The 21,879-nt window shown below is 38.1% G+C and overlaps 1 protein-coding gene and 1 long non-coding RNA gene across 2 annotated transcripts in view; one reads left to right on the top strand and one right to left on the bottom strand.

Annotated features, from left to right (window-relative positions):
• LOC112050710 (nucleoredoxin) overlaps window positions 1-21,879 on the bottom strand; it is a 43,658-nt gene that overhangs the window by 2,840 nt on the left and 18,939 nt on the right. The window contains exons 2-5 of the mRNA XM_024089046.2: window positions 16,496-16,726; window positions 15,906-16,015; window positions 1,900-2,104; window positions 171-261 (exon numbers count right to left, since the gene is read on the bottom strand). Of these exons, the coding sequence (XP_023944814.1) occupies window positions 171-261; window positions 1,900-2,104; window positions 15,906-16,015; window positions 16,496-16,726 (637 nt within the window). The remainder of the gene's footprint in view (window positions 1-170; window positions 262-1,899; window positions 2,105-15,905; window positions 16,016-16,495; window positions 16,727-21,879) is intronic.
• LOC128198336 (uncharacterized) lies at window positions 11,575-20,546 on the top strand. The gene is made up of 3 exons (XR_008251058.1): window positions 11,575-14,975; window positions 15,877-16,036; window positions 17,871-20,546. It is a non-coding gene; the product is annotated as an uncharacterized LOC128198336 (long non-coding RNA).

Here is a 21,879-nt window from a genome sequence, read left to right as displayed (position 1 = left end):
GCGAAATCGAATATATTGGTCTGTCTTTTTTAGCGACTATGGAAAAAGAAGCTTGTACCTCTTCCACGTTACCCTGCTTCCATATGAGATTGCATTGTCACTTAGCATCAGGTAAGATCGCGGTCAAGAGCTAACTCGTCAATGAATAAAAAAAATATATTTTTTCTTACCAACGAACAGTATGACAGCAGGGTGGCGCGCCATCTTCAGCAGAGCCTGCTCGTTCAGCACCGACACCGGCCGCTGCGCCCACGGGAAGTTCTGCAGCAACACGACAAACAACTTGGATTAATAGAATCTTTCGTTTGTATCTGTCGCAGTCGACGGGTTAAAATAGCCAGCTAAGGGTCCGCTTAGACCGTTCATTATAACCCGGCTTACAATGAAGTGTGCAGGCCGAGGGTGAAGTGAACTAGGATCACTCAACGTTTAACAACTTGGGTTATTGAAAGTCAACCTTTTGAAGAAGACAGACCACAGCTAAGGTAATCATGAGTTCCACTCAACCAACCCAAAATTGAAAATGCAACACTGCTCGAAAAAAAGCGTCGCGTTTTAAAAACGCTGTCGTGTGGACATAATGGGCTACTCGCCTGCTGTACAAAACTAAGAAGATTTTTTGCTTAAAGGCAGTTTAGATGCCTAGAAACTCTAATCACATTTTTACTTGTGAAAATAATCTCGTATTTGGAAAATTACTGGTTATTATTGACGGGACAAAATAAAATATAGCTTATAATACTTCCATAATTTAATTTAAACACTGTTTACAAAGAGGCAAGTAGCCTATTATACTTGGGAACGCATTTGTTGTATTTGATCGCTTTTTTAACGTCCGTTAAAAAAACTCTCGTGTGGATGAGGGCTAGGAATCTAATAGGTATTCTTCGCCAATCTAAAATACAGCAAAGAAATCTTGATGTAACGAGTAGGTACGGACCTTAAATAAAATGTGTATCCGCTAAAAGATCCGTCCCCTCGATCTGCAAGCATCAGGCGCGCAGTGCGGCTGCGCCGTGCAGTTAAGCTAATGTTGTGCAAATGAGAGTCCGACAGCCAAACTGCCAGTGCTATGAATTTCATGTAGCCCAAACGACTCTTTCATTTCAAGGAGACTAGTTTGCAGGAATATTCGCGGACGGATTTTTGTTTTGAGATCGTCCGTGCACTACACACAAATCGAATACACAGATACTGAAGTTAAACGCTAGCTCAAGCCCTGTCTTTTGTGGTTTTGTGACAATGTAGACAGTCCTAATTGTTAAATAGAAAATTCCTTCTCTTATACAGAAGCCATGTGGCACCGGGCATGTCGATTCTCTTTCTACAATCGCAAACGATTTGAAGATTAAAAAAAAGGAATGGGTTTGACATTTGCTTTCACTTTTTTACGGTAATTCAGTTTGCAGTAGCACAGTAGTTTTATTAAATTTTCGTTATTTTATTTAAGCATTTTGAAATTGCGAAACTAAAGCAGCTTATTCTACGCTACTCAGGTGCCTAAATCATTTACATTATCGTACGGCTGCATACAAATGATCTCATGTTTGAAGCGCTCTCGCCATCCGCGCGATATTTTTTTTTATAAATAATTATTATTCGAACACTACCAACCAGTCATTTAAATATTGAGGTAAAAATGCTATCTACCCAACATAATTATGTTTATGTAAGTACGTACGCCACATGAAAATAATAATGCTACTTCGTAGGGCACCCTATATAGTGCTGCCGTGTGTCCATCACCCTGAGGCGTAACTATTCCGGCAACCGTATCTACCCTTTAGACCGGAACACAGCAATATTGCTTTACAACAATTATGTGTGATGTCCATCCAAGGAAGTATTTTCCTTGGATGAGTTCTGTCACAAGAAACTCTGCTATTATTAATTTCTTACCAGTCCGAGGGGATCAGCAGCCAGGTGTTGCCTCCCGTTGGCGGTGAGCACTTTGCCGGTGCCGTCGGTGATGACCAGCGCTGGTATGCCGGCCACGCCCAGCGCCGTCGGCAGCGTGAGCCGCGCCTCGCTGGCCGACCACGGGATAGCCAGCGCGTTGGCCGTAGACAACGATGCCAGCGTGCGTGCGTACGACTGTTCGGATCTGTACAATAAAATGCATACAGATAGATAGATTTATAAGATGAGTTTGAATGACGGATTTGTAGTAGATATATGCAAAGTATTATCAGCCTATTTGAATGGCCTAAATCTCCCTCCTTTAAGAGAGAGGAAATTGGACCTTAGATCCATCCATCCATCCAAGCCTTAGTGGGCTAGGGTGATGTTTAACTTTAGAACTCTATCGCATGTTAACGAAAGTGCTGGAACCGACAGCTTGACGTACCTACTCTCTAATGCATTACGCTACTGCTAATTCCTTGAAGGAACGAAAGAAAGTTCATCGTAGCCCTACTACTAGAAGTTCTTTAATATACCACATAGCCACATAGGCTAATCACTGGATTGACAAGCCAGAGGCAGGGAAAGAGAATATTAGCAATGACTAAATATAGCCTTCACTCTCCTTTCCCCTCCAACTAGACGAAAAGCCTTATAAAGTCTTAAGGGTTCTTTATTGAGCTTAATATGTTATACTCGTGTTAAATCTATTAGACTATAATCATAATATGATTTCGAGTAAATTAATATCCCTATTACATATCGGGTCACACATCCGATTATCGGGTCAGAGGCAGTTAATGCGTGCTGTAGCAACATTACGGTAGTTTATGACTGTTGTGGCGTAACTTATGACATTAACCTCCCTAATCACCAAGATAAATATAATACGAAGGGTCATTTATATTTATTTTATTGCAATATTCTAAGCGCAGTGAAGGACGCCCTTCAGCTAGATGGTCCGATGACATCAAGAAGGTGGGAAGGTGGAAAGTGGTTGGATGAGGAAGGCGGAGGATCGTGTGTGGTGGCGTGCTCTCGGAAAGGCCTATGTCCAGCAATGGACGAATACAGGCTCTTGATTAATTCCAATTTTGCATTTTCTTCTTTGCGTTTAACAATTAAAACAAGTCAAAATCATATTTTTTTTATAAAGTTAGATATTTTTACTCTTTATTTATGGTTATTACCGTAACATTTATAGGTCTAAATGGAGCTAAAACTCGGCGCATTTTCGATTAAAAAAAACATTTTAAAATCTGCTGTTGGTCGCATTTTTGATCCGTTCGTAGCGTTTGTGTGCTAAAAGACGCCACGGTTTGTAATCAAGGGTTCAGTCTCAGGTAGTGATTACAGGCGTTCGACGCGCTGTGACTTTGTGGGAGTAATTGCGGCGCTGTTTGGGTGGTGGGCGGCAAGTGGTGGCGATATCTGCGACTTGCAGGGGCTGTGCACATCGACGAGTGAGGGTGAAGTTATAAAAAAAAATATTGATGTAGGTACCTTATCGGGTCTACAAAATTGCATTTTCTTTCTGATCATAAATTCTCACCTTGTCCAATCAAATTCAGCAATTGCAAGTTGCGATTTTTGAATTCGTCGTCTGCATTCTAAAGTCGTCGCGTACAAACTTAAAGTAGTTAATTAAGTCTATTCTAAATAGGTGACTAAACTGCCGAAAAGAACAATTTTCTCTCTTCTTCTATCTATCTATACTTATATGAAATGTGTAGAAAGGTAAATTCTGTACATGAAATATATTTCCAAAATAACTATCAGGGTAATCAGTAAAATTTTTGTCTATCTGTCTGTCTATATGTTCGTTATAGAAACAAAAATTACTCGACTGAATTTAATGAAACTTGGTACAATTATCTTCATACTCCGACATATATTTATAGTATACTTTTCACCACAATATCAATCGGGGCAGAGCAGTGAAAGGAAATGTTGGAAAAACGGGAGAAATTACTACATTTTTACAGCGATACTACTGTAAGGGCTGCATTAAAGAGTTCTAAGGGCGGGCGGATTCGCGGGCGTCCGCTAGTTTATTAATATTGTTAAATTATCTGTAACTATCTAATTTTACAATTAGGTAAAGGTACTTGTAAATACAATTAATGAAAAATCATTAAACTTTATTTCCATATAAGTAGAGAAAGAAAAATTAAACAAAAAACCTTAAAAAACTTTTATATAGGTTTAAAGTTTTCTACGTAGTCGAGTTGTGAATAAACTTTCATCATTATTATAATTATAGGTAGGAAATTAAACTAAATTACTCTCTCCAAGCTTGCAATAAAGCTCAAGTGAAAACGTAAAGACAGATCCGTTTTCCCTTCACGCTTCTTTAGAACAAGGTAGAAGAAGACGTTCGATTCAGTGACGTGACCAAATGACGTAGTCGGACGAAATGATGTGGGTGTGTAGTGGGTCATCACTCATTATTACCAATATATTTGAAGGGCCCACTATAGGGCCAGGCCTCCCTCCTTATAGGAGAGGAGATATGGGCTTAGAACCACCACGCTGCCCCAATTCAGGTTGGCGGTCTTTTTTTTGCCCGGCTAGCTCCGTCAGTCGATAGAGCATAAGACTTATATTCGGCTAGTCTCTCATTTCAGAAACATAGTCGTCTTTTCAGTTACGCAAAGGGTGCGTTTTCCCAGCGAAAAAAGATAGAAAAGGTTAGTTTTAATCCTATTATCATGTTGTCAGCAGACCAATATTATTGCTGACAGCACAAAAGAAACGAGCGAGCGGACTCGATGCGGGTCGCCGTCTCCTCCGGCCTAAGAGAGCCATTAAGCTGCAATAATAACCTTCACTCGTAAATTCCAACTCTCTGTGGGAATTCGCGTTTTCATTATTGAGAGGAGTTTTCCTATATTTTTTCTCGACAGAAGTTTATTAAAAGTTGATTTTCATTTATAAGAGTATGTATCTTTGTGTGGAGAAAATATTTTTCTATTAATTGGTAGGTGTGAAACTAGAGATTGTTAAAAGTTTAGGACTTTATCATAGCACTAACATGAAAAATATTTACCTCCATATTGATTATACACTTTCGTACTTTATGAAGTATCTATATTTAGTGGTGTCTTCTTCTTCCTAGCATGATCCCACCATGTAGGGTCTGCTTTCCAACATTAGAACATTCATTACACATTATTTATATTTAGTGGTATATCCGGGATTATTAAGCCATGACATTCAAGAGGCTCTTGCTATGGGTTTTCATTGTTTGCTAAAGGTGAACCGTGCACGATTTTGAAATGTAAAAAAGAATGTAAAATTCTTAACATCATTCAATGATCATTTAATGAAGGCTGATTTCTTTTATCTTTGCTACATTCACAATTATAATTTTTACAAAAGTACTTGTGGTCCAAAAATTTGTACCTATTTCATCGAACGAGGATAGGCATAGGTTTAAGTCCCCAATTGCCATAAAAAATATATTTACTCCTAAAACATTCCACAATCCTAAATCTAAATAAACATCCAGGGCGTTCCAGGATTTATCGTTCCAATAAGCCTTCGTACGCCCCGTTTATTATATTGCGTCACCCGGATTATTGCATTGCCCGTTACCCCCTTCCAGGGTTTATGAGCGTATTTGCCCCTCAGCGCCTCCGCCCGCTGCTTCGACTGAGCCGGGGACTGACTTGAGCCTTGAGCGATCAAATCGCTGAATGAATGAAGCAACTCTCCACTCAAATGGTCCATAAAAGGTAATACACACTAAAATGTCAACTTTGAAATATACATATATTGCTGCTAGGTGCAATAATGCGTTGTTTTGATTGTTCCTGTATATTTTTTCATTTATTATGTATCTAGCTGACACCGCGCGGTTTCACCCACGTGGTTACCGTTCCCGTAGGAAAACGGGGATAAAATATAGTCTATAACCATCCGCGATCAATGTTCTATATAACACTGAAGGAATTTTACAAATCGGACCAGTAGTTCCTGAGGTTAAGGCGTTCAACCAAAAAAACAAACTCTTCAGCTTTATAATATTAGTATAGATAGGAACTAGCTTAGATTCCAAGCTACTGGACTTAAGTAGCTCTCTGACAACAATCAATAACAATTTCTAATCAACAATTTTAATTAGTTGATATATTTTATTTTTCTTTCAAAATTATCTGAAATCAGGATAATAATATCAGGTTTATAAATAGTAAAGGGCGTACAGAGAAAGTTTGCATGTTTACGGTAGTACCTAGAGACAGATAGCATCTGTGCAGAGACGTAAAGCGGAACGCCTTTATAGCCGAAAGTTGCCATAATCGCAGGCAAGATAAACTTCATAGCGGAGGGACGTATTTCCTTGTATGGGGAACGCAATGGCACGACAGAATTATCGTCGCCACGACCACGCGACCGAACTTATTAGGACAGTCCCACTTCTGCTTGTCTTCTATAACAATTTAATAGCGTTGTATTTTTTATGGTTTGCTGTTTAGGTATTTATATCATAAACAAAATTTTCAAGCACAAGCTTAATAAAATTAAAAAGACTTTCGTTTGTTTGTTTCAAGTCGCTGATTTTTGAAACTTGCACAGATTTTTTAGTATTAATAATTAATATACGGTTTTCCATTCCCATGGGAATATGAGGATAAAATATAGACCTTGTTATTCGGTAAAATTTTAGCTTTCTATTGATTTTTCAAAATCGGTTCAGTAGATTCAGAAATTATCCACTTTTCACTGTATCGCCTTTTTTAGTCGCGTTGTATTGAATTGAATAATATATATAGTTGTGAGTTTTAATTAACTAAGCACATTGCCTATCTGATGGTGAGTGATAAACCATCGCCTGTAAGCAGATTTGCACTACCACTTTGCAAGGCATGCAAGGAACACATCCTACAAAGTGTTCTTGAGGTGTAGGTGTTAACCTTCATGCCTGAAAATTATTTAACTGAAACAGCACTGTCACAAAATGCTCAATTACAACTATATTATATTCGTACAATACTATAATTGAAAAATATTGTTTGCCACATGAAACTAGTCCTAAGTTAGGCGAAAATTTCTGGTTACACTAGCTAATGAAAATAAATATCTCATTATGACTGTTTTGGAAGAAGTAGGTTGATTGATCAAAGCATTTTTCCTTAATTAATTCTTTTGTAAGAAAACTTATAAGCCGCTTTCGTTGAAATTGTAAGATGAAACAACGATGGAATCAATTAGCTGGATGTGCCGGGCAATATAGGTAATGTACTAATTAATGTCTATGGCTGCCAATCATTTAGAATTAAAAGAAAATTTTTAATAATCTACCAACAATACAAAGCAACAAAGTTGCTGTAGTAAATTCTTGCCATTTCTTTAAAAAAAAACCGGCTAACTTTTGTTTCCTACATTCGATTTATTAAACAAATATCACTCTTGCTTTATCTATATCTATCGTTAGTTTATATTGCACGTAGGGAACACAAAGCGTTAGTTTTAGACAAGCTTTATAGTACTAACTGACTAACAGACAGTAACAGACAGTAGTAGATTACGACTAACTGTTTTACTCGCTATATGAGGCATGCAGATTGAGGATCTACCAACCACATTGATTTCCCAACTCCAGGCCGCTACTGAAATAAATTCTTAATATTTTTTTTATATTTGCACTATCTACCTGTAGCAGAACAAGTTCCTAGTAATTATCGGCAAGAAGCATGTATCGTGAACGTCGAAAGTCATCAAACCTTAAAAGGCTTAAAGTTTCAAAGCTGTGTAATTAATTAGAACCTTCGTATATTGATAAATCTGTAAGCTCTAATACTACCCCCACCGCGAGGGGTATCGCCGGCGTGCAATTTCATTGTTTTATTTTGAATCCTACCCTCAAAGGGATCCGTTCTGCGGTGGATTGCGGAGTTAACCTCTGCTCCACCGCTGTATATGTTTTGTTGGGGCGCGCGTCAAAAAAGATGTCCAATCATTGAACTTTTCCTTCCATTTGTACACGGCACGGTCTGTGCTCTGCTTCCGTAAACTGATGCTATAGAGTTTGCATTTGCATTGCAAAGCTTTTGAAAGTTACGTAGATCTATACTAATATTTTAAAGCTGAAGAGTTTGTTTGTTTGTTTGAACGCGCTTTTCTCAGGAACTACTGGTCTAATTTGAATAATTCTCTGTGTTAAATAGCCCATATATCGAGGAAGGATTTCCTACGGGAACCACGCAGATAAACACGCGCGTCGTCTGGTAGTAATTAATAAAAATGCCAATTAAACAATACCTACTGCAATTAATTAACTCAATTAAAAATAATGTTTTGTATCGGAACCGTATACATATAGTTTTACACCCGACAATTTGTTGAAGTCAAAGTCAAAATTCATTTATTTCAATTAGTCTTAGTTTGCAAGCACTTTCGAAACATCACGTAATATACTCAGAGGCACAATTCCGCCCATTTTAGTATACTCGTGCATATGAAAGTAGGCGAATAATAATTGTGTGTGTGTAATTTAAAGTTTCACTGACTTTACTACACCAAAAGTTTTACAGAATTAACATCTAGAATATAATAAAAAATCCAATTAGTTAGTCACAACTCAAAAGTCCGGACAAGTTAACGAAGGGGAAAAGTTTTCGCATTATACCCACTCGGAAGTCGCGACAACAAACATGGCACACTGCGCGCTGAATAACATTATCTATCTACTTCCTATCTCGTGCATAGCTTTTCTTCTGTTAAATATCATGAAATATATAAGTTGGTGCGAGATGTACAGTTTTAATCAAGAGCAACTCGAACTTTAGAGTTTTTTAGTCCAGCTTTTCATTTTTGATGTTTTGAAATTTATTTTAAAATAGACAGATAGGAACATCGATAAAAAAATATATCATTGTAGTGGGAGATGTGACGGCAAAAATATGCAAAGAAAAATATGTTTATTAAGAAGAAGGAAGAAAGTATGACGAATAAATATATTTTTAAGTGGTTCTTTGTCGCTCTTTGTAATTACATATAAGACAATTGTAATATTACGAAATAAAAATTATTATAATGTACTCGGCTTGCACGCCTATAAGGCAGATAGTGTATGAACATTAAAATGTAACAATATCTGTATATGAACACATTCTGACAATAAGTAGATTCTAATAATTGTGTAGAATTCATTCTCATTAAATCTGTGTACAAGAACCTAGTAACTGAAATCCTTTTTTTATCGGTAAATAGTTCAAGTTGGTGCAGAGCAGTGATCAAAGTTTTCTTAAATAAGGGTTTGATTGAAGTAGTGGTAATTAAAAGTTCCTTTGACGAGGCATAAAGGGAGTAGGCTTCACCGTCGAGCTGTGAGCTGGCTCCGGGCAAAGGTTCACAAAAGGCGAAATTTCGCCGCGGCCAAACGTCGGCGGCGCCGCAGACGAGCTTCTTTTGGAGTTTCGCTTTGAATACAAAAAGTGCTGCAGTTTTTTGATGCTTTTGTGTATTTGCTGACTGTGCGTACCTAGTGCTTTAATGTGGTTGTGTGTCGCTCTTTGAAATTAGGTTTCTGTACTTCTTGGTGATTTTGGTTAATTATTTTACATGGATTTTGCTAGAATATTATTGTTTTCTTGAACTTCATCAGTCTGGCAAGTTCAATTGATGACCCTCCCATGATATGCAAGCGACGGGGGAAATACTGCACGGGTGTGAAATCTTACGTGCGAAGATGTTAGGTGCATCAGACGAGGGTTTTTCATTCATCGTTACACGCCCCCCCCTGCGCGGACCATCGGGAGTGTTACGAACGAAGTTGCCAAGCTATAACAACCCGTATTCGGCTCACAGTTGAGCACGAGTCTCCTTTCAGAATGAGAGGAATTAGGCTAATAGTCTACCATGTTCATATGCACTGGGCTATTGCTTTCAACTATTAGTACTATCATTATTTTCGCGAAACATAGCATTAAGCAATGTGTCAAAAAACATTTACTTACTCGAGGTTACTACACCATTGATGAGTTCCTCAATGATAAAGATACTTGGATGCCATTGGATCAGCTTCCACAGGAAGTAAAACTATAAGAAATTGTAATGTTGTCATCATTTCATGATTTTTTTCAAAGAGCAACTGTTGAGTTTCTTGCCGGTATCTTCTCAGCAGAACCTGCCTTCCGAACCGGTGGTAGAATCTTTATAAACTCTCAACTGACGTATCAAAAGTGCTTGTAAACTGAGCCTACTTGAAATAAATGAATTTTGAATTTGAAACTTTAAGTAGCTTACCTATGAAATAAAAAAAGAATGTTTGGAATGTAAAAATTCACACGCTCCATACTGCGAGTTCTAAAATAATAAAACGTTGGTCCGGCGTCTGTCTGTCCGGCGGGCGTGCCGTCGTGCCGTGTGCCGTGTGCCACCTGAATGAGTCGTCAAATATTGATTGCAGTCTGCTCATATCGCCAAGTGCAATACCCCGTGCAACCGCGCCACCGTACCTACCTACTACCTACCCTAGTCCCTACCTGTATCCATCTATACCTACTGCGTTGACTTTGCATTTTATTCAACAACTAGTAATTTATTCAGCATCTCAGCTCTCACTCGACGGTGCCGATGCACCAACAGAATTGCAGTTTGCAACGCTAGCAGACGCCCGCGACTTTTGCAGCGCAACTCTATTAGTTTCTGGATAAACTAGTAACGTTCTGTATGAATCCTATTCTGTATGAAATACCTATCTATTGATGCAAACCGTATTGAAATTCATTTCGCATCGCAGCTCTATATGGAGCTTACACATCACGCTTTTTCAGTGCAGGATGGCGGGCTTAGGGTGATAATCAGATGGGAGATAATTTAAATGAGCGCGATTGACAGTTTATCCATATCAATATTACAAAGAGGTAAAGTTTGTGTTGTTGCAGGGAGTAATTTCGAATCGACGTGCCACTTGGCTACGAGGGCTGATTTTGAAAATTCTATTACCTACCACTAGAAAGTCACGTTATTTGTGAGTGTCATAGGCTTTATTTCATCCCCGTATTCTCACGGGGATGGGAACTACGCAGGTGAAACCGCGGGGCGTCGGCCAGTTGAATATAATTGGGTCAGGTGATAACTGGAACCATAACGCAGCCGAAATTTGCAAAATAATGTTTGAATAAAAGATTTTTTTGAAACTATGTACTAGTTTACAATGCGTTTACATAATTTATTTATTTCTCTGTGCTGCTGTGCATCGATTTATTGTGATCTCATTCCTAATACAGTAAAGTTAATAAAGCTATCCTTTATTTCCCATCAAAGGTAGACCAAAGGTGCTATTCCAAACGGTATGAAATTTCATCCCTTTGATGGGGCGCGGCGAGAAGACTGAAGTACCTAGGGTTGTAGGCTTTAGAAAATCAAAGTCCATTTTGAATTTGAATTTTTCTAGTTTTGAAATAAAGATCAAAATATTATTTGTGAGGTTTCCAGACGCCCACGATTTCATCCGCTTGGAAAGATCTGAGTAAGTTATTGGAGAAGAAAGGGAATATTCGTCATGTTTAAAAGATACATATAGCTGATATTCTTATTTATTAAGATAACTAGCGGACGCCCGCGACTTCGTCCGCGTGAAACTCGATGTAAACTTTCAAATACCCCTAACCTACCCCTACCCCACCGCTACCCCACCCCTAACCCATATCCTTCACCGCCAAATAACATGAGTCAGCCCTGGCAACCCTGGACGGAAGACCCCGCGGGGGGCGCCGAGGTGAGGGCAGAGGGCAGAAAGCCAATTAGACACACAATGTAGCAGACGAGCCACCGCGCTGAAGTGTCTATCGCGTTGCAGAACAAACTCTACGCGCTTTCAAAATGGCGAGTACCTGGTGCTTTGTGCGTGCAAACTTTGGAAAACCTATTAAAATACCCGCCACTTCACAGACTTGCAAGAGGAAATGAATGGAAACTCTTTTCAAAAGCCACTACAGACTAAGAATATCCTAACTCACTTGCTCGGAAATAGACTTGTAGTTAACAAAAAAAACAGATCATTAGAATATATTTCGTTGTAAGGAGAAAGTTTATGTAATCACCTATTTCCGAAAGATTCTATGGCGTTATGTATTATTGTATGTGTGTATGGAACGCTCAAATTAAACAACTCTTTGGGAACCTCTATCGTTTCCGGAAGCCTCTTGAAACGAATGTAATAAAAAGCGCTGGAACAAAAGTGTTAATTAACGAAACAAGATCGATAGTTTGGAACTTTACCAGCGGGAAACAACAGATTCTGCGATGTATAAATTGCAAGTCTAATTAACACGAGCTCGGGTAGTTTTACGAGCAAATTGGAGCTCGCAGTTCGAAAGCTAATAATGGTCATCGGATATTTGGCAAATTCGTTAAAGTCACATTTTGACATCTTGAACTGGAAACTTGCTTCATTAATTTGACAGGTGCAGTGGGTCTGAGCAGCGACCTTAAGTATGTAGGTATGTACTTCCTCCGTCTGAGGTTGTGGGTTCGGAAAACATGTGAATTATCCATTAAACTTAAAGCTTGAGCATTAGTTAAGCACATACTACACGAGGAATAGTTTTCCACGTCTTTCAACTGTCGGAAACTTTCGCTTCAGCTTGGGAGTAGCAAAGATTTTAAAATTTTTAGAAATGTATTTAGTTTTAATGTTTCATTAATAAATTAAACGAAATAGACAGAACCTAGATTTAGTACGATATAGGACGCAATAACACCTGGATGTTAACGGCGTTTGTAAGATATGCAAGTTGACTCTACCCAAACCTCAGGCGGGCTTGTACGCGGCGTGATACAACAATGCGAAATCGAACAATAAGTCAATGCCATTTACGGTGCCATTTAAGTAAATAGACATGGCGAAAGACCAGATCCAGGCCGGAATCAATTTAGAAAAAAAAACATACTTGACTCTAGCTATAAATCCAAGCCAGATATTTCTAAATGTGCCAAAGAAGTTCCTACTTCTCGGCGCTAGTTTCGAAGCTCTTGGGTTATTGGGGTCATGACCCCAATAATCATTTTAATTCATCCACCATGATGTTTGCAAAGCGACGTAGCTCAGACACAATGAAAACAAAAGCTTCCCAGTTAATATCTAGACGTGGAAAAATGGAAAACTAATTTCCACTTGCACACAATTATTTATGCATTCTGTGCATGCATTGTGAATATAATGGCATTGTATGCATTGTTGTGCGACGCGCTAGAAACTTCGTGTTGGCTAAACTAACTTTCCAGCTGCTTAGGTATTTCATAATGACTGACTTCTGGGAGATACGCACAATAATATAAAGTCACGTTTGCATTCTAGTACCTATTAGTTTCCACATTTCTCTCTAAGATGGAGGGAGGCTTGACCTAATGAAAGTATCAAAAAAATTAAAAATAATGAAAGCCTCAAATTAAAAATAATGAAGTGCGCTCCGGTTACGAAGCCAAGCTCAAGGAAGGAATTGTCACCCGCTGGGATATTGTCGCGCCCATAGATCATAGAAAAGGCCGGAAAAGAAGAAATTTGAACATGATATACATTCAGCAAATATTAATTCGAGTAAAAAGGAATCAAAACTACTACTTCGGAAAACTTGTGCGAGTTAAATTCGTAAATTATTTATAAACTTTACGAGTATTCCTAAGTGTAAACGTTTTGTATTGTAGAGCAAGCAGAACATATACCTATATATCTAGATGAAATCACCGTAAAATATATTATGAAGATTTTTTTTAATAGATCGACTCCCTTCAAAATTAATTACAAGCTACCCTCCTGCGACACAAAGTGTCGACTGTACACGGGGGGCTCGAACGAACGGGGGCTAAGTGGTAGAATGCAGGCACGCCGATAACGCAGAACTGAGTAAATGTTTGTTCTAAATCGAAATCTAATGTCTTTAAATTAAAATTAGCTATTGAATCATAGACTAAAATAAAATTACTATTAAAGTAAAATACAAGAATAAAAATTTTAAAATTTTATTCTTCTTCAGAAGATTCATTCATTCTGCAAATTGAAATATCAGTAGACTTCCGGCATAACTTATATCTAAAAAAAATATTGCTTGGTTAGTGGCGTAACTATTCAAATAGTAAATCAAATTTCATTTTCATTTCATTTATTCGTCATGTTATATGAGTACCTTTGGATACGGTACAAATATTATTTTATTTTAATTAGGAAAATAATTTGCATGTTACCTAGATTTAAATTACGCCGTCGATAGATCACAAAGAATACAGTTATAAAATATGCCCTATTCAATTGCAATATGGACTAAAATAGGTGGTATTGATATACGTGCTCTGAAAGGCAGTGTCAAGTGTTGATACGCGGGCGCGTCGAGTGCTGAGGTGAAAAGGTTGTGAGGAAAAGCGACGCTTTCAATTAATACTGTTTATTTTTACTGTATAATTAATTTTATAGTGACACTAATGTACTGTAAGGATTGTTAATTAAAAATTTATTTCTGTAAAAAGATAATTTAAATACTTTGAATACGAGTTACTGGATTTGTGAAGAAAATTGTCATATAGCGTTTTTTTATCCACATAATACATATAAGTAAAATACATTGTTGTAGGTATTTTTTAAGCGTTGATATGACCATAATTTAAGGGAAATGATTGAGCTTCATGGGTTTGAGACAGTGAAATTAAAAACATTTCGTAATTCTAAAGCATTTATAATCGGGTGAAACGCAGTCAATGGATATTTTTTTAATAAATATTTAAATTTTTACGTTGTTTTTAGTAAGACCCTGGGAGGAATTTTCAACAGCCGTTACCAGTAAAAAAAAAATTGAAAATGACGCAGGAAACCGCAAATCGCGTGTCCCTTCGGGCGGGCGCCATGTGTACGCAGCACGGAGGTACTCGCTTAAGCAAGTATTTGTATTCCGCACGCAGACACAGCGCTAACCGAACGGACCGATACAAGCCGATTTATTTCGCCTTTTATTCGCCGAATTGAGTTCGTTACAAAAAGTATTGCGCCCTTATCGCGATTCGCGTGGGTGATACAATACGCGATGGATCTCTTAACAAAATACTGGCCCTACGGGACCGGTACCACTTTAATTGTAAGTTGTAGTTATAATTTCGAATGTGTATTACTGTTTTGTACTTTAATATATAGATAAATTTAGTCGATGGCTATTAAATGTCCAACATTTAATAGCCATCGACTAAATTTATCTAGTACAAGTAGACAGGAGTACAGAAAAGGACATAGAGTTTTATCACGACAACAATGCGATCTTACTTGAAATGTTTCAACTGTTTTAGTACTGAAAGTCAAAATAGCTCGTCCATACTCTTTTTCAGTAGAACCGAAGTTATACACGGCCGAATCATGCCATATCTAGGTCTGAACTGATTTAGAAAATAGGTATTGAATAATACTCAGAGCTCAGGATAAAATATAATACGAGTATCACTACTATAATATCGTCCCTAGCTGGGAACCGAAATTCTCTCTGTCGAAAACGAACACGTTACTTATACTGTTGATCGTCATGCGGTCACAAGAATTTCATGACGACATTTTGTTTTGTAGTGCAATATCAACTCGTCGGTCCGTTACTCAGCGCTACGACCAGCAAGTTTTGCCAAATCGAATTCCATCGAATTGTTTAAGCAACATCTGACGAAGTTAAAATGTTTCCCCCCACTCTCATACTTGTACTCGTAAAAATCTGTTTTGACGACCGCCCCCGCACCCTAACCTTGTTTAAATTTCGTTTAACGTTAAATATATGCAAGACGTTGATTCTATTCAGGAATTTATAGAGCTGGGATATTGAGACTTAAATATATTTTTGGATAAGTAATTCATGATTTACTGAGGTTATGGCGAGTTTATTCAATTTATTAAAGTCGCAAGACGGGAATTTTAGTACCTAAGTGGTGATCACAATAGATTGCAAACGACAACAATTATAGGTATAGGAACTGTTGTTGATCTGTTGGTTGGTGTTATAGTATGACGTCACGGCGCTGACGTCACTCACCTGTCGCTGGAGACGAGCACGAGCTGCGTGTTGGCGTACTTGGTCCTGCGCTTGCGCACCGCCGACAGCGCCGCGCACAGGCTCGGCGAGAACGAGCGGCACGGCGGACACTGGGACAAACAAACATACGGGTAAACTTACTTCGCCAGTAGACCAGGTGTCTAACCATGATGGTGTTATTTATTACTCCTTTGGATAGCTCTCGGAGCGAGTTTCTACTGTTATCAAGACCACGTGGGCCTGTAGGTATCCCTCGTTCGTTGTTGTGACAGTACCAGAAGGATTGTTTCGTAGTAATTGCGCACCAGCTCTAGAGTCACCATGATCTGTCGCATGGATCAGTTTATCATAAATATGTATAAAACCAAGAAACGAAACATCATCTTCGTGCTAGAAACACAGCTTTTTAAGCCACCTACTACCGGAGGCAGAGATTTTCAGCTTCATATACTTATAATTTCATTGACCCTTATCAGAATAGCGATGTCATTTGAAAGCAGGCCCAGGCTATAACAAAGAAACTCTTACTAAAACTAAAGTACTTCACCGACTTAAGGTTTATCGCAATTAAGAAAAAAATCTTCTTTTACCCAATGAGCGGCAAAGTAGAAGACCCTGACAGCGTCAGGCGGCAACTCCTCATACTTTCGTTTCTGTTCTCCCTCCAACTCCACCCCTCTCAGCACCTCGTCCAGTGGAGGGGCCGGCCAGGGAAACCTCTCTCCTTTGGGGTCCTTGAGGAGAGCGTCCCTTACCGCCCTCCCTCGGATGACCAGCGTTGGGACTCCAACCGCGATACTGTACTTCTGAGTGAGGCGACGCTGGAACAAATCAACAAGTGCAACTGTTAGTTAAAACCTTATTGCTCCATTTATTGTACTTTTGTCGCATCCACCTCTAAGCTTTCGTCTTCTATTGTTGTTCTCGTGATTTTGTTTTATTTCCGAATAATAAACGACCCTATGGACTTTGTCTAGCTTGCACTTTATTCCTGAATCTGCATGGAATAAAAGAATTTTCCCGTTCATTGGTCAGCAAAAATTCACAATCATTAGGATCTAATCTCAGGATATCTGTCATTGTGTTCAAAGTTGCTTTCAGAATTGGTTCATGACGCAAGCTGATGACAATCATGATCTATAAGATGGCATAAGATGATCTTTCATTTAGTTTTAATTTGTTATTCAACATAGCACGTTTGACGTAAATGTTAACTATAATAAACTGTTCTAAATATTATCTGAAACATGCAGTCCAGCCACTACCTGTTGTAGATTAACGGCCATCCTAATAATCCGACATAATTTGAATGTTATCTGCAACACGCACTCGATGTCGTCAATGATACAAATGAATACGAACACGCAGTATGCGGAATTCAAATTATCCACAAATCCGCCACGTTGGGAATACCACACGAACACATAAATCAATCTACCCTAAGCATACTAAGCGGGAGTATTATTCTCAACACATATAGTGTTCGACGTTGAAACTGAACTGCTGATAAAACATAATATCTAATAGATATAGACATGGTTAATAGTATTCACTGCAGAGTTTTTACAAGGCCTTCATTACGAAAGATCGCTTGTTTAAAGGCTAATTTTTCTGTCAACAGTTTACTTCACCAGGTGTGATTTTATTTTTAATGCATACCTACATTCTAAATTCACAATTAATGGTAAAACTAAATGCAATCTACATCTAATACCATCTCTGGGTATGCTAACAGTCGAAGCTAAAGTAACGTCAAGGAAAGCTGGGATTGTGAAATAGTTGTAACAGTAAATATTTGTCGTTGATTCAACGATGAAATCAAAATCGGATATAAGACAACTTACGAAATAGCCTTATAAATAGTGTATGCAGTTTGCTGGGTTTTGCAGTGTTTGTGACATTTCAATAGGGGTAAAAGCATATGTATCGACATTTTGAAGTACAGCTGAATTGATTTTGTTACAGACGGATCAAACGGATGTCTGGATGAGATCGTTATGATGCGGACTCGGCGCCCTTCGATACGAGTGCTGTAAATACAAACAATAACAATTTGCGTGTATTGGTGAGTCTACAGGAAATCACATCTTTTTGGAAGTTCGCTTTAAAATCTTCGCTTATTCATGATCAACTTCTCTTTTACCCAGCCGTCCAAGAGGACGGCTGAAGAAGAGTGAAGATTAAGAGTGTTGGTCAGGAGTAGTTGTGCAGATTTACCTAGCTATACCATCAGCTTTTTAGTGTCTTACTGTAGGGTCCGCCTTTTAAAGTATAGGGAATTTGGAGCACTCACCACGCACTCACTCACGTGTTCTCATGTGGTATTCTAATATTTTTTGACTCTGCAATAGTCACTATTAGATGTTGATGATAATAATCGTTTGGCTTGACAGTTTCAAAATATTTCCGCCATCGCGCTTAGGTAAACTTTCTTTTTAATTAACTATATTCACTACCCAAAGTATTTGTTCATACCTTTCAACTTCTTACAAACAAAGTAGTCTGTCCCAGCGATGTACCGGTGCTGTGTACTAGGTCTATCAACCCTGATGGAACTTGAGATATAAAATAGCGTGGAGAAAAACATGTTGTGCTCCAGAATAGCCTCCCCCTTACCTTTTAACGAGAAGCTTGCTGACTCATTCAGCCGTGAGGATGCAAACAAGCTACATCCTTTGGAACTAAAGAATGAGTTTTCTTGCATTATTGTCCTCATGGAATATAATAGGCGTTACAAAATGAAACTGAGTTGTTATAAATACGACAAAGTGCGAGTCAGATAATCACTGAGGTAAATAATGAGGGACAAACTTAACTAAAGAAATATTTCCGAAGTAATTTTAGAATTTGTCCTACGTCCTTTAATTTTCAAAACCAAAAGTTGGCTATAAAATAGACTAAAATGGTATCTACTCAAAATCTTGGCACGAGCAGGTGGGACCATTTATGCACTACATTGGGACTAAAATTATAGAACAGATTCGATAAAAAGGTTCACATGTGTGTCTCTTAATAGAAATTCTTCATTTTATGGATCACTTAAAAAGATCTTCGACGATTAATAGCTTCAGTCTGTTACACACAGAACCGTACGCGAGGCTGAAATCATTAACGTCTTCAGCGGAGTCCATTAATGCAGTAATCGAGGATACGAGGGGGTTATACATTGTTGTAGGGACAGCGGTGCAGAGGGCGGGCAGGAGAGCGGAACGGGGACAAAGGGAGACTTTCCGCACCAATCGCCACTTGCCCGATACTCCTAATCTTGATTGTACGATGTACTTGATACTGCGACTTAATGCTGGGGCTCCACGATTTCACTCGGATATGGAAGGGTCATGATTACAACATTATGTCTGTATTTGTGTTTACAAAATGCATTAAAATGATATGGACAACGTAACGGCGATATTCCGAGAGTTTACCAAGCATTGTTTCTTCTAATGGAATGCATCTTTGTATAACATAAACATTTTGTTGTTTGGACAAGCAAATTTGTTATCCAAAGAAGATTAATAATAAAAAAAAAGAATAAAATGTTCCATTGTTTGCCTCGCTAATTACAGTTCAGGCCTGTAGCGTTTAACTATTGTTATCAGCAGATCGAGGTATTACATGCAGCATCAAACAGTTGGCCAAAATAAATGACCAAACTCTTTGGATTTTCCCGTTTAGTTTTCATGGTCTTATCACCTTTCAACTCTATTATCAGACGTGTGCTATGGTGCGGTTGTATTAATAATGAAGATAAGATACGAAAGTAGGTATACAATATTTCTAAGCAAATGAAAATCAAATCGAAAATCAAGAAGCTTCAAAGGTTTGACCACAACATAACAGAACAATTTAAAAGCTCCTAAAAATATGCTCTGAACTGAGAACTTGAATTTTGTAAGTCGATCAAAAGCAACTGTCTACAACTCTACAGTCAGTAGCTGACAGCAAATAAACAGCTAAGCGCTGACGAAGAGTTGCGACGACGCAGCGGCTTGTTGTTCATAATTAGCGTATAAATAACATGAGGGTGCGGCGCAGGAAGCTTCCGCGCTATTTCTGTTTGGACATGTTTAGAACGGTTCAAACGGTAGATGTCCAACAGTTAAACTGACCTAGTACAACTATTCACTGGGTTTATTGTTTTCTTCTTTTATTGCACTAGTACACTTTGTCGGAGAAATCTTGAAAACCATTTTAATTGAAAGGCCATTGATTTAGTTTTCTTGTAGAAACTTTAATGCTGGACATTTAAGCTTCTACAAATTACCGTTTTATCTGTGATTTTTTTTAGGAGAATAAATACATGTAAAACTAATTTTATAAATTATATTGCATTTGTCTGTATAATAGACGAGTTTATTGTACATCTAAAGAAATTCGTTTCGAATAATTGTGCTTAATACAGTGAATTCAGTAAGCCATATTTTTACTCGTACATGGCTTGAATACAGTTCATATAATCGTAAATAAAAATATTCTCTGTTGTCATCTCAAGTTCTTAGGAACTTCCACTGTAGGTTCGATGAAGTTCTTTGTGGTTTACATATCAGTCTTGCGTTACTTATTTCGATGTCATTTAATGGCAGAGTGATGCTAACGTTGTAATTTACAAAAGGCTACTCGGTTTTATTAGAAAATTCTCGGATATTTGTGAGGCGTTAATAAAACGTTAAAGCCTTTTTTTGCTCGGTAATTGTGCTCACAGCTGGAAGATGAATTGCGACATCGGCAGAGGCTTTTAGCTAGATTACCCGAGAGTCCAAGTGATCCTTGCCTGTCGGAATATATCCGCGTCATTTTAACCAGGAAACTTAGATAATAGATACTCATTATTTATACGTAGAAAGAAAGGAATAGTTTGTTTTTTCTATAAAATTATTTACTTACTCAAATGTCATTGTTGTATATCTAGGAAGATAGGTTTAAGATGAAACTTTAACCCTGTAGATATAGTAGAAGTTTATTATCTTCAAGTTTTGTTATACGTGAATATTGAGGCCAAAAGCTAGTTTTAATTTTAGTTTTAGTTGGTAAAAGAGAAACCAACATTATGAGAGCTGACATAAATATTTTGAATACAAATCCGGCCACAGATGGAAAATATAAAAATAACATCGAATATTTGTCGTTAGTACAGCTAGCTGCAGGGAGTAGCGATAAGCCACGTGACCGCGTTTTTCCTCATCAACGAAGCTCTTTAGCGGTAATGATGCACCGCGCGACTGCAGCGTGCGAGAGGCTGGGAGCTGCAGGCTTTTAGCTGATTGCCGGGATTGAGCCATTGTGCGCTGGTTTCCTTCGACCTACTGATTACAGTGCACTCTCATCGAGACTCAACTTTTTGGAGATTATTTGAAGTACCTACTTCTTTATAATTACGATTCAAAAGCTTACTACTTATTACGTGGGAAATATTTTGTTGAGCACAAATTCTAAAATTAATTGTCTTCGGAGTGCCTTTGGTTACTGAATTAGAAACGAACACCGAACAACCAAACATACAATCAAAATACTTCTAATCTAAAGATGTAGATGCTCAAACTGAACATTTCGTAAGGATATAATATTTATAAAAAACACTTGAAAACTTGAATCAGGATCATATACACAATCAAATGCTTCTAATGAAATCAATGAACGATCTGCCCAAACTATACGTGGTCTATAACCATCCTCCAAAACCACGATTTCATATAACACTTCCTAAAATACAGAAAATCAGGTTCCCTTTTGAAAGCAGCTTTTGACTCTTCCGCTTGACTAGCACTTCCTGTAATATCCTGCTCATTGCGTCACAACACAGCGGCGCCCGACACAGAGGGTGACGGGCAGCCGGCAGGGCGCCCTACGAGGGGACGAACATAAAAAATTCACTCCGCTAATTCGTGCGAGTACAATTTTAAACAATTCAAACGTCTCCTTTGTTAACTCCTGACGTACGCGCTTAATTGGGTGATTAAAATTTCTTCAATTGATT

Source organism: Bicyclus anynana, chromosome 8, assembly GCF_947172395.1.
Source record: "Bicyclus anynana chromosome 8, ilBicAnyn1.1, whole genome shotgun sequence".
NCBI lineage: Eukaryota > Metazoa > Arthropoda > Insecta > Lepidoptera > Nymphalidae > Bicyclus > Bicyclus anynana.
The sequence above is the reverse complement of the archived record's forward strand: the minus strand, read 5'-3'. Positions and strand labels throughout refer to the sequence as shown.